This window comes from Rhizophagus irregularis, chromosome 8 (genome assembly GCF_026210795.1).
Source record: "Rhizophagus irregularis chromosome 8, complete sequence".
In the NCBI taxonomy this organism is placed as follows: Eukaryota; Fungi; Glomeromycota; class Glomeromycetes; order Glomerales; family Glomeraceae; genus Rhizophagus; species Rhizophagus irregularis.
This window is the reverse complement of record NC_089436.1, coordinates 83,675-98,540: the sequence shown is the minus strand read 5'-3', so window position 1 is coordinate 98,540 and position 14,866 is coordinate 83,675. Positions and strand designations below refer to the sequence as shown.

The following is a 14,866-nucleotide window of genomic DNA, read 5'->3' as shown; positions in this document are numbered from 1 at the left end:
ATTTAAAATGCATTTTTACCTAAGTGGGACTTTAGGTCTCACCTTTTTTTATTTACTAATACATCTCTATATTCCATAAAAAATATACTTAATATAATGTATAACATTTTCAGCTTGAATTCTTTATTGATGCAGTAAATAAATTACATGATTTGATAATACATAGACTTGTTTTACAATGTGAAATGGTGGGCATTTCTATACTAATGCCTACAGACCCACACCATCATCCGAACTATCTATACTAATATAATATCTCAACATTAATCCGATTTCATTTGTCCTTAACATCGATATTCTAGATAGAACAAAAATGGTCATCAGTTATGCAGAGCCAGAAATAAATTAACAGTATTGACCTTAGTAGAACTCACCAAAAGTTTATATTCCCCTAACAAAAAAAATAGATATTAGCTTTGTAAGCTCTGAGTCGCTTCCTTGTAAATGTACAGTCATAACATACAGTATCTTTGTTTGCGTAATGTCTTCCCAACTGGGAATTATTTTGATTGGTACTCTCATGTGACATCATGACATGTGGCTGATTTTTGATTGATAAATTTTTTAATTTTTTTCGATTTTGTATTTGGTCCTTGACACATTGCTGACTCTGTTCGTAATATTACTGACTCACAGTTCGTAGTAATTAGTCAACAACCATTTATGAAAATATATATATATATGACATATAATCAAAATGTCAAGCTATTCTTCGCTATCTCGAGTACTTTTGCCATTCCAGGTACAAACTAAATGAGGAAAAAACCCCACCCGCTAGGTTTAACGTTTTATCCAAAATGTTTTATTTGTATTATTACTTTTTTGAACTTTGTTTCTAACTCTCGATTTTCGCGTTTGCAGATATACCGACATCATGGTATTTTGTCTCGTTCAAGGTGACGCTATTAAAAACTCTTTTCCGATTGATATTAGTAGTCACACGACCGTTGGGCATCTAAAAAAAGCTATAAAGGACGAGAAACAAAATGCCTTTATTGGCATTGACGCAGACAAACTGACATTATGGAGAGTCGATATTGTACAAACCAAGGAAAATCAAGAAATGATAATAAAAGAACACAAAGGAGTAGAGTTGCATTCATTCGAATCTGTTGGAACTCATTTTCAAAATGTACCCCTTAGCACTAACATCCGTATCATCGTCCAACCGCTTCTGCCCGCCACTACTGGTAAGTGTCTCCCAATTTTTTACCTCTCGAACAAGGAAATTGCAGTAACAAAATATCGAGTTTGGTCTCACATTCCCCAATCATGATTTTTTTTTTTCAAACAATTAGAACCCGGGAAAACCAGTAAGCGCGCCAATCTTTATTGCTTGAACTATTCTAATACCGATTTTAATGTAAATTTACCGCCTCTCCTTAGTTGGAGAAATTATTAAAGAAATTACGAAGGATTTGAAAGAGCGTAAGCCTAAATCATCTTACGAATCAAATGACATGCCACTGCAACAACGTGACTTTGGCGAGGCAACGAATAAAATTGAAGCAACCGCAGTAGCTAATATTGAGAGAAAGATAGGCAATTCGAATTATTGGTGTATCGTCAGCGCAGGAGCCCCCGGGATAGGTAAGTTTCTTAGTTTCTTATGTCTTTTCTAAATGATTTATATAGATTGCCATCTGTATCTGAAATTCCTTGAATAGGAAAAACTCGATTTGGAATAGAGCTTTTTGATTACATCAAAAAAAATTGGAATCCTCCAAAACAATGGGGTGATGTACATTTTGAATATCTCTATATGAATTTTAGGAATGGTCTTTACCTTAAAGAAGATGACAGCGAACTTATACCAGAGGTAATCCTTGGATTGCGGGCTGCTTATGCATTCTTCATTGAAAAAAAATATGCCATCACTTTCGATATATTCTGTGTTAAAGCTCTTGTATACGACAAAAGTATTTTCAAATTTGATTCCGTCATTTATTATTACTATGAATCTCTGAAGTTCTCCAACAATCAAAAATTATTCTTGTATCTTCATATTGATGAATTTCAAATGATTGATGAATGGGATGCATACAATAAAACAAAACAATTCTTTAAGAATATGATCCGTGGCATTGCAAAATTCATGACTGGTGATTATCCTACTTTTATACAACCATTCCTCTCAGGAACAACACCACGAGCTATTGCTCAACAAAAACAAGCTACGGATATCTCATTTCAGTTTGTTGATTGTCCATTATTGGACATTAAATCGATGATTCGAATTATGGACCATTTTGCGACAAAATTTAAAGCACCAACAACATTATTAGACTTTGAAGCACCAGAAGCACCAACTAAAAAAGACGCAGCAAACAAAAAAAAAGGCGTAGCACCACCAACAACAAAATACGTATATAAGTGGAAGCTTTGTGCTCCACTTTTACAACTTCTGATAGATACTGGAGGTTTGCCTCGTGCACTTGAAAAACTCTTTGACGTATGTTTTAAGACAATAGGTGGTAATGGAAAAAAATTCTTTGAGGACCTAGAGTATGATTATGATAATATTTTCTCAATCGTTAAGAATGATCTTGAAAAAATGTACGACATTTATAGAAAGGTTGACGATGAAATGGAACTTTACATGAATCTTTTGTACCATTGCGTTGAGGGGATCCCTGTTGAAGAAAATAAGCGCTTAGATAATAAAAAAGATAATAAAGAAGATAATAAAGGGACAACAGTCAAAGATCTGCAAACCGACGGGCATTTTGCTCTCTCTTCATATGACGGTCGAGATTTGTTCCTTATTGAAATGCCATTTCTTTTTGTTTGCATTTATAATGATAAGTTAAAGATTGTTGATGTAGAACTTATGAAGAAGGCCTTTAGTGTAAATAATAATTATATGTATTGGCAAGAATGGGAATTATTTGTAGCACATCACATTTCCTTTCGCGTCAATCTGGCCATTAAAATGGGGAAAAATGAGCTATCTCTTCGAAATCTACATCCTGGTGCTTATGGAACGAAAGAAGACTTGGATATTGTTATGAAATTGAAAAGGCTCGGTATATATAGGTCGAGAGAGCAATTTCCATTAAATTTAATAGTGACGGATAATTCTGATGGTTCAAAGATCCCCTGGGATAATGGGCATTGTGTTGGTACTTCTGCTGAATCTTCAGACATGATTTATGTTATGGAAGGTGTATCTGGATTTTTTTATATCATAATGGTTCAAAACAAATGGGATTATGGCTCAGAGGAGATAAAAGAGGAAAATGTTAGTGATGAAAACAAGAAGAATGTTAAGAGCATCAAACGTTCTAACCTTGAAGGGTATGAAACCAAAACGATCATATTTACTACACAACCATACAAGGGGAATAAAAATCTACCAGAAATTCTGATCGTCTCAAAAGAAAATTTTAAGAGCTACTTTGGCCCCGTTTTTTCAGCACGAGCCACATTTTCTCTTACTAGGGATATCAATCCCAATTTTTGGGATATAAATAGGTTAAAAAATACTCTTATGGGAATTGGTAATGCTTCTATTTATAATGTTGCTGCAAAACGGCCATATATTAGTGAGGATCATTTTTATAGTGTGAACCCAAGGGCGGTTAAAAAACAAAAATTAGACCTTTTCCCATTTGATGTACAAGGCACTGAAATATATGCACCCATCATTTAATCGAAAATTAGGGATATGCTCTGAAAGAATCAAGCTTTTTAGTCTTCTTGTAGGTGTTATGTTTGCTTTAGGCTTTATATCAACGTTTTAAAGTATAACAAAAAAAAAAATCTTTTAATGTAAGAATGATTAGTTTTATTGCTATAATAAATTTAATGCACAAGTATTAATTTTAAATTGAATTATGTGTAAAGTATAAAATGTTATGTACATTTGCATTAAATTATGGTTGTGCTTATAATTATTGGGGGTTTTTTTGTTTACTTGCATGAGCATTTACAATTATTTTCTTCCTATCATCAAATATAACAAACAGATTTGTCAATAATACTTTGTTTCCTTCCAACATCAATTTATACCCACTTCTCCCAATATATTATCTTCTTTCTATGTTGAATGCCAAAATTGTAGTACTAGTGGTCATTAGCTGGTGGTCCTCCTTTGGTTATTTCTGTTTTGCAATAAAAGTATGTTAATTATTTTTTCGCTTCTTGCTTTTGGCATAGAATAATAGACATAATGTTAGCGTATTTGAAAATTTCTTGGACACATACCCAACTAATTATTGAATCAATAAATACTTACTATTATTGAAGTGAAAAGTAAACCGCCTCTTTGATAGAGACCCCTATTTTTCTTCATTCACCTCTTCGAGGGGATGTGGTATCCAGAAAATCATACATATTTTTTTTGTAGACATGAATTATGTATTTCCAAAAAATAACATATGTTACAAAATTCTTTAGGAATGAAGTTCTTAATCTCCAGTTTTAGATGGAATTCCAAAGTGATTCGTTTAAGTGCAGGGAATAAGACACTAGTAATAGTAGTATTATTAATAATATAATTTATGTGTTCATACAATTTTTGCACTATGTATATACATGCAGTTTCACTATAGCAATTGTGACTTCAGATCATAGTCTCGTAGTTGAGAATTTGTAATTACAAATTAATGATCATAGATTGAATGCTCAAACTTATTGTACAATAATTTCGGTATAACATCAGAATGACTAAGTATCTGGCAAATAAAATGGTAATGACGTAGTGTTAACATATTTAGAAATTTCTTGGACACAATATATTCTCCAAAATAAGAAAGACAATTACGAATAACTCCTTTACCTAGTTAAGTTTATTTTTTGTATTTAAAGTTTACGTGAAATGTACAAGTTAATAAACATATAATTTCATTTTAACATTTGATATAAATGGATGTTATATTACCTTTTAGATATTTAAGTTTCTGGATACACTTGTTAGATTTTCATTTTTTCTTTGTTGAATCTCATCATCAAACAATTTTAAAATTGGCTCATAAGACACGTCAACTTTCAATCTATCTATTTAAACAGGGTTTTGTGAAATTATACCATTGGTAATTGATAAAATATAAAAATACAATGGATTTATGAGATTGTATATATTAATATATATTAAAGCACCATTTCTCATACATTTTATACATACAGTATGTGTACCATATGTGAATTTTTTGTAATATTTATTAATATAATGATAATATAAACTAAAACATCATTTCCTTAAATTAATATATCAATAGTTTGAATTAACTGGCCCATCTCGATTACCATAAAGGTTATACTTGCTAGTCTCTGTTAAATCCAATGCTTGTTTATTAATATCACTATAAATACCATTATTATTGTTGATATCCCCAGCTAATTGAATGAAATGAAATAATTAAAACCATAAAGATTATTAAAACACACACTGGTCAATAAAGAGTTATCAGAACAAATTTTATATATCTGATAGTCCTATTGATTCCGATCTGAATGAAATTCAAGCAGATTGGTAATATTTATATCAGATATTTTTATTAAACATATTAGGAAGTATCAGCATTTTGATAAATGCACAATGTATTTCCGATATATATATAGTATAATTTCTGATATTTGTATAATATAATTTCAATGTAAATTTGATATTTACAAATAATTTATTTTATAAATTTAATAGCCTTTCATTCCTTATTTAATAATATTTACATAAGGCTATTAGGTTAGAAAGAAAAATATATAGACAGATTGTCTATTGAATTTATTTTTAGTTTCACACCATTCCATATTTGATTATATTTACATATGGCAAATTTTATTTGAAAGAAAAATATATAGACTTCTTTTAGTAGTTTTATCAAATTAATTATAAATGAGTTCATCATTCTGTATTAAATAGTATGTACATACAGCTTTTTTTTTAAATAAAGAAAGAATCATACATGCACGTTATTTATAACGTGTAGTCATACGATTAAAAATTTTTTTAGCTAAAATTATACAGGAGTATTCAAGAAATGATATAGATATACAAGAATTAAATGTTAAAATTAATGAGCTTAGTATGTGGGATATTGAACGCTTATATGATTTTACATTTTTAATAAAGAATCAAGTTAGTTGTCAGTTAATAGAATTATTAAGGTGCTATAAAATAACTGAAGAAAAATTGTTGTATAAGGTACTGAAATAAATAACTGGGAGAGTTTTATTAGAATTCAAAGTGCTTATTTGGGAACCAAAGAACAAGTTACAAATAAAGGAAGAAAAGTGGTGCGGTATTAGCGTTAAAGATAAAAAAGCTAAGTCACATAGTAAACGCACTGAAGTGGATGTTAAAAATGTTGGCTGTAATATGTTAGAAAGTAATTGGAATAAATGGAATGATTTGGCATTCCATCATGGCGGTCATTAGGCAAATTTTTAGGTAGATCATGACAGTCACCTTTGAATTTGAGGTTGCATCATGGTTTTTAACAATGATGTGATCGTTTAGGTGATAGGTCGACTTGTTCTTTATGAAAAGTAGTCTTGTTTCATAATGCTTAATTCTTATATGTATTTGTTTATCTTATATTTTGTAAGTTTATATATGTAAGTAAGCGTGATTATAATAGGACATAATCGCATCTATAATAAAGTTTTAAAAAAAAAAATAAATAAATAAATAAATTTAATAGCCTTTAATTATATATTATAGTTAAGACTTCAAAGATCATGTCTGATTTTTATAAAATAAGCTTTTATTATTTTAGTTAAAACTTTTACGTATTCAAATAAGTTTAAATAAGCTTTTATTGTTTTAGTTGCGTTTGAATAAGTTTAAATAAGCTTTTATTGTTTTAGTTAAAACTTTTACATGTTTTTAGTTTATTAAACTTCTACACGTTCTGACTTTACAAAATTAAATTTTCATTTAGACTATTAAATGAACTTTTCACATTTTAGTTTTACAAATTATTTCATTTTTCTTTTTTTAAAGTATATTAAAGAAATGTCACAAAACAGTAATAAATGTGTCCAAACAGCTAATGTAAGCTATATTCATATTTGTTATTTTTCATTTTATTTGATATATCTAATGTATTTTTATATTTTTTTTAGTTATTTGAAACTAGTGCTCTACATGAGCCGAGCCAGCTCATAAGCTAGCTCAAGCTTTTCAAGCTGAGCCAACTAAAGCCAAGCCATAATTAAATTGGTTTGGTAGCTTACGAGCCGGCTTAAAAGAGCTTGAGCCAGTTATTAGGCTCAGCTTAAAAAACTTGAGCCTGTAACAAACTTAGCTCAAAAATCTTAAGCTGATTTACAAGCCAAACGAGCTATTATATAAAAAACATTGCAAAACGTTTTCACAATATTTTTTTCAATATTTAATAAAGAACATTACGAAAATGTTTATTTAATTAAAAAATAATGTTTTGCAATGTTCTTTTTAATAATTTTAATGTAAAAACATTGCACAAATGTTATTTTTACATTAATTTAATTAAAAATAACATTTTGCAACATTTTTTAATAATTTTAATGTAAAAACGTTACGAAAACATTATTTTTACATTAATTTAATTAAAAATAATATTTCATAACGTTATTTTTAATATTTGAAGTAAGAACATTGCAAAAATGGTTATTTAATTAAAAAATAATGTTTCACATCATTTTTTTAATAATTTAATGTAAAAATATTGCAAAAATGTTATTTTTACATTAATTTAATTAAAAATAGCATTTTTGCAACGTTATTTTTAATAATTTGAAGTAAAAATATTGTGAAAATATTTATTTAATTAAAAAATAATATTTTGCAATATTTTTTAATAATTTAATGTAAAAACATTGCAAAAACATTATTTTTACATTTTTTTTTTTTTTTTTTAAAATGTTGAATCATGTACCATTTTATTAGAATATATTTGGACTACATAATAATCACAAATATTCTATAAATGATACTTTCAGCTCCAGGCCAGTCCGATCAACCATTAGATATTATATTACCAATAAAATTAAAATTAAGAATAAAAGTAATCAAAAAGCATAGCAAAATAATATACCATAATCTAAAAGTATAAACAAAAATAAAACATTAAAAGAAAAACAAAAACAAAATTAAAATTAAAAATAAAATTAACAATAATTAATAAATTATATGTCTAAAATTATAAATAAAAATAAATATAAATAAGAAAAGAATAAAAATATTATTTTTGTATCTATTAATCCAATAATTTTTTGCTCATGTATAACGTAATTTTATCAACTTTCTTTTTTATTGGAATCCAATTCTCACATATGTATTTCCTTACAAAGGTATCTATAGATTTCTTTACCAAAGAGACTGATTTTTGTAATCGATCTACTTTTCTCATTTGTAAATCTTTAACTTTATTTGTAAGTTGATTTGAATTGTTCTTTACTTTGAATTCTGAAAGTTGATTTGAATTGTCTTTTGCTTTGGATTCTGAAGTAATTTTATCTGTTCGAGAAATACCTTCTCTTTTTTCCCATAAAATAACTTGTTTACATCTTGGTTTTCATATTAATTCTTTAAATGCTAGAATGAATTGAATTAAAATGTTGGCCATAAATGTCTGTGCCTTAGCAAGAGATATCTTGAAGTCTTTTTGTAATCTTATTGATAGACAAGTTTCAACTTTTACTTCTAATGCCAAATGTTGGAACTTTTGAAATTTTTCTGACTTTGCTGTAATTCCTAATATGTTTTGTAATACTTTTCTAATAAAATCTTCACCTTGACATCTAATTTGTTTTTGTTTCAAACATATAATTATAGATTCTTTTGTTGTAATTTCTAATATTTTTTGCCAAGCTACCTCATATGCCTGATATTCAAATAAATGGTTCCAATTTTCTTTCTTATTATATTTTAAGGACCCCGGATATCTCCAAAACAGGTCATAAGTCACACTTTTGGCAGATTGGCCCATTTTTCAGGGCTCAAAAAATCGTTTTTTGTAAATATCTCGGCATCCAGTGGTCCAATTTTGATGAACTTTTTTTTAAATTGTAGAGCTAAATGAGGGCTACAAAATAAAAAAAAGTTCATTAAAATTGAATTACTGGATGCTGAGATATTTACAAAAAACGATTTTTTGAGTTTCAGCAAAAAGGGGTGTTTTTGGCTAAAAGTCCATTATGACCTTTATATTAGATATCCGGGGTCCTATATTTTATAATACATTTCATTTCCTTATAGAGTTTTGGTTTTCTTATTGCTAAAATTGATCCTAATGGAAGGATTTTATAAAATAATTTTGCTATAAAAGTCCATAAATAGTTGATTCTCATACTATTGCAGTGAAATCCCTTGCAATAATGGAAAATAAGCCAAGTAATTTTCCAGTCTATCTGATTAACATCTCCATAACATAATTCCTGATTATTTTTTAACAATGACCATTCAGTAGCTTCACCTGTAGCTAATATTTTCAAAATAAATCTTCTAATATTAACTTCAATAGGTTTATCTATAAAAACAGGAAAATAAGATAATATATTATTAATAAAATCTACATTATTCCTGAATAAATTGTTTCCACATCGTCCTTTCTTTGCTAATTTATCAGCTATATCATTACCTATTATGCCACTATGACCCTTTATTTTAACCAACTTTAAATTTATAAATGCTTCTCTGATCAGCATAATTATTTTAATAATGATTAGATTATTGGTCTTTTTAAGCCATGTTCTAGTTGTTGAATTAAAAGCTGAATTAATTGAATTAATAGCACCTAAGCTGTCTGTATAAATAGTTATATTAGAATTTTCTGGTGCTGTCAACAATGCCAAGAAAATAGCTACTATTTTTGCCCTGGTTGATGATGGCCATAAAGATAAACATGAATATACTGAAAATTCTCCTAATTCATTACTTGTATAGAACATCAGCAAGTTTGAAAAGTGTTGATTCACACCAGTATACGTGTTGATCAACACTAGCTAGTTGTTTAACGCGTTTTACAATATTAATCAACACCCGTACTTATACTGAAGTATATCAGATAAATCATTACTTGGCGCCAATTGTTGATCAATTTCAAACTTTTTGGGAAGGAGTGGGATTAGACAAAACTTCTGAACATTTATCCAGAAGATTGATAAAATGCGTAGTAATTGCTTGTTGCTACGATATACCAGCTACTAGAAAATTATGTGGCCATTATTCAGCTGTCACAGATGCTTAAAGGTTGCAAGAAATAGAAATTTTAGTGGCATGGATGATATTGACGAGTGGTTTGTTGCTAAAAGCGTGAATAGTCATCGAGAAATGGCTTTGGAATGGAGAAAATGTAAAAGCAACGAAGCTAGAAAAAGACATGCGAAGCAATATCACGCGAGATGGTTAGAAATACTCCGTTTGTCTTATTTCAATCCGATACGATTTTTACCTGTGGACCTGATACATAATTTATTTATAGGAATTGCATCATTTATCGTAAAACGGCTTTGGTTAGGACATGGTAAAATAAATATGGATGATCTGACGAAAATTCAAAAAAACATGAACAATATTCATTCACCATCAGAAATCGGTCGAATTTCTCATAAAATAGATATTGGGGAAGGATTTTCCAATTTAACGGCTAACGAATGGAAAAATTTTTTCCTGATTTATGTCAGAGTCGTTCTTTGGGATTTTTTGGACCAAGAAGATCGGAAAATCTTAGTACATTTCAGCCAAGCTTGTTCTATATTAGTCCGAAGGATTGTTACAATCAAAAATTTAGATGACGCACATGAAATTTTGAAACTTATCAAAATGAATTACGGAGAAGTTTCAATAACACCAAATTTACATCTTTCATTACACTTGAACAAATGTTGTAAAGATTACGGTCCTCTTTACTCATTTTGGTGTTTCTCCTTTGAAAAGATGAATGGAATTTTTGGTTGGTATTTACAATAATATTATTCAAATTATTCAGAATTATTACTTACGATTTTACAATTATACAGAAAGTTTACCTAATAGTAGACGAAAAATTGAACCGGAAATTATGCGATTTATGATGCAGAGTTCTCAAATTGAACGAAGATTCAATACATTGGCTCTAAATCATCAGGCCATTTTTCAAATACTTGATTTAAATGATGATACAACTGACAATAACGAAAATGAATCTTTCGAAAGTAAGGAATTACAGGCATTTTTAGACATATCTGAAAAGCTGGTTTCTGGCGGGGCAACAGGAATGGAGGAATATCCTGGAGAACTTTTAAGTCCAATAAAATTGAATGTCATATTACCGGATGATATTTTGGATTTACTAGTTGATTACTACAATTGCGCTTATGAAGAATATAATTTTAGCTGACCACGGTTAGATCCTTCTTCATCAACCGAAAATTACATTGCTGTAACTGGAAATATCACACAATGTGGCAGATTGCGCATCGGTGCAGAATATTTTGGGTCAATATTATCCAAAAGGTATATTAGAAGCTCTTATATTTTAGCACGTTTTATAGAACAACGTGGAAATGATCATATAGACACATATCCCGGCCAGGTACAATTCTATTTCAAACATACAGTTCATCTTCTGAATGGTCTGACGGAACATTATTTGGCTTTTGTGAATTAGTATAAACCCGCTGCGACCGCAAACATCAGATTTTTTTTCCAGCGAAGATTCTGATGATTTTACGAATAATCCGGAACTTTGGAAAAAGGAGTTTTTTAATTCTTCGGTTGATAGTATAATTCCGGTTCATCACATATTAGGTAGATTTGTTCTAGCAAAATTTAAATACAAATGTATTGAATACTTGGCCATTTTACCGTTAAATAGAAGATTTCACATTTAAATTTACCATAATAAATAATTTTTTTTTTTTTGTGAAATTATCCGATTATTATATCAAATTATTCAATATTCAGTAAATAATGTCGCATTTTTTTAGTAAATGATCTAATTTTTTGATAAAATGTTACATTTTTCTAGAAAATGTCAACAAATGTACATTTTGCAAAAAAAGTGTTGAAAAAAAATAACATTCTAACGAAAAATGTAACATTTGACCAAAAAACATGAAATTTGCATGAAATTTGCTAAAAAATGCGGAATTTTCATAAAAAATGTACCATTTGGCAGAAAATCGGAATATTTGACAAAAAAAAAGCAAAATTTGATTTTAATTGACAATGTTATAACAATGTTATGAAATGTTGTTACAATGATATTACATTGGTAGCAAAATGTGGAATTTTCATAAAAAATGTACCATTTGGCAGAAAATCGGAATATTTGACAAAAAAAAAGCAAAATTAGATTTTAATTGACAATGTTATAACAATGTTATGAAATGTTGTTACAATGATATTACATTGGTGGCAAAATGTGAAATTTTCATAAAAAATGTATTATTTGGCAGAAAATCGAAATATTTGACAAAAAAAAGCAAAATTAGATTTTATTTGACAATGTTATAACAATGTTATGAAATATTGTTACAATGATATTACATTGATGGAAAAATGCAGAATTTTCATAAAAAATGTACCATTTGGCAGAAAATCAGAATATTTGACAAAAAAAAGCAAAATTTGATTTTATTTGACAATGTTATAACAATGTTATGAAATGTTGTTACAATGATATTACATTTGTGACAAAATGTGGAATTTTCATAAAATTGGCAGAAAATCGGAATATTTGACAAAAAAAAAGCAAAATTAGATTTTAATTGACAATGTTATAACAATGTTATGAAATGTTGTTACAATGATATTACATTGGTGGCAAAATGTGGAATTTTCATAAAAAATGTACCATTTGGCAGAAAATCGGAATATTTGATAAAAAAAAAGCAAAATTAGATTTTATTTGACAATGTTATAACAATGTTATGAAATGTTGTTACAATGATATTACATTGATGGCAAAATGCGGAATTTTCATAAAAAATGTACCATTTGGCAGAAAATCGGAATATTTGACAAAAAAAAGCAAAATTTGATTTTATTTGACAATGTTATAACAATGTTATGAAATGTTGTTACAATGATATTACATTTGTGACAAAATGTGGAATTTTCATAAAATTGGCAGAAAATCGGAATATTTGACAAAAAAAAAGCAAAATTAGATTTTAATTGACAATGTTATAACAATGTTATGAAATGTTGTTACAATGATATTACATTGGTGGCAAAATGTGAAATTTTCATAAAAAATGTATTATTTGGCAGAAAATCGAAATATTTGACAAAAAAAAAGCAAAATTAGATTTTATTTGACAATGTTATAACAATGTTATGAAATATTGTTACAATGATATTACATTGATGGAAAAATGCAGAATTTTCATAAAAAATGTACCATTTGGCAGAAAATCAGAATATTTGACAAAAAAAAGCAAAATTTGATTTTATTTGACAATGTTATAACAATGTTATGAAATGTTGTTACAATGATATTACATTTGTGACAAAATGTGGAATTTTCATAAAATTGGCAGAAAATCGGAATATTTGACAAAAAAAAAGCAAAATTAGATTTTAATTGACAATGTTATAACAATGTTATGAAATGTTGTTACAATGATATTACATTGGTGGCGAAATGTGGAATTTTCGTAAAAAATGTACCATTTGGCAGAAAATCGGAATATTTGATAAAAAAAGCGAAAATTAGATTTTATTTGAACTTGAATGTTATAACAATGTTATGAAATGTTGTTACAATGATATTACATTGATGGCAAAATGCGGAATTTTCATAAAAAATGTACCATTTGGCAGAAAATCGGAATATTTGACAAAAAAAAAGCAAAATTTGATTTTATTTGACAATGTTATAACAATGTCATGAAATGTTGTTACAATGATATTACATTGGTGGCAAAATGTGGAATTTTCATAAAAAATGTACCATTTGGCAGAAAATCGGAATATTTGACAAAAAAAAAGCAAAATTAGATTTTAATTGACAATGTTATAACAATGTTATGAAATGTTGTTACAATGATATTACATTGGTGGCAAAATGTGGAATTTTCATAAAAAATGTACTATTTGGCAGAAAATCGGAATATTTAACAAAAAAAAGCAAAATTTGATTTTATTTGACAATGTTATAACAATGTTATGAAATGTTGTTACAATGATATTACATTGATGGCAAAATGCGGAATTTTCATAAAAATGCACCATTTGACAAAAAAAAAGCAAAATTTGATTTTATTTGACAATGTTATAACAATGTTATGAAATGTTGTTACAATGATATTACATTGATGGCAAAATGCGGAATTTTCATAAAAATGCACCATTTGACAAAAAAAAAGCAAAATTTGATTTTATTTGACAATGTTATAACAATGTTATGAAATGTTGTTACAATGATATTACATTGATGGCAAAATGCGGAATTTTCATAAAAATGCACCATTTGACAAAAAAAAAGCAAAATTTGATTTAATTGACAATGTTATAACAATGTTATGAAATGTTACATTTGAGGTGTAATGTAGCATTTTCCCAAAATTTCATAAGATTTGCTAAATCGGACAATATTGTAACAATGCTATTCCAAAAAATTGCTCAGCGTAATGTAGCATTTTCCACAATTTCCTACCATTTTCCAGAAAAATGGGGAATTTGCATTTTTTGAATTTTGAACAATGGTGCCCCTTCGACCTGTGATGTTTTAGCAGTAGTTTATCTTCTAATAGGTTTAGGCTGATTGGAGACGTTCATAGGCTCACAGGTATATAAGGTTCTAAGGTGAGATTCGATTCCTCAGTGAATTTGACGTACTGGTGGGTGATCCCTGGATAACTGGGTTGGTTACTTATAATAAAGGGGTGATCCCAGTACCCTTAGCAGCTTACTGTCCTAGTAGTCACTGCTATTACTACCGGGGGATCTACAACT

At 28.3% G+C, this 14,866-nt stretch overlaps 2 protein-coding genes across 2 annotated transcripts; both read left to right on the top strand.

Annotated features, from left to right (window-relative positions):
• Positions 1-589: 589 nt before the first annotated feature.
• On the top strand, positions 590-3,652 carry OCT59_027924 (uncharacterized protein; the record flags this gene model as incomplete). Its single annotated transcript, XM_066146966.1, has 5 exons — positions 590-778; positions 862-1,190; positions 1,299-1,313; positions 1,387-1,590; positions 1,668-3,652. The coding sequence occupies exons 2-5, from the start codon at positions 875-877 to the stop codon at positions 3,650-3,652; spliced, it is 2,520 nt and encodes an 839-aa protein (XP_065993727.1). The 5' UTR covers positions 590-778; positions 862-874.
• Positions 3,653-10,985: 7,333 nt separating this feature from the next.
• OCT59_027923 (uncharacterized protein) lies at positions 10,986-11,303 on the top strand (the record flags this gene model as incomplete). The annotated part of the gene is made up of 1 exon (XM_066146965.1): positions 10,986-11,303. One exon carries the CDS (start codon positions 10,986-10,988, stop codon positions 11,301-11,303), a length of 318 nt encoding a protein of 105 aa, XP_065993726.1.
• Between the last annotated feature and the right edge of the window lie 3,563 nt (positions 11,304-14,866).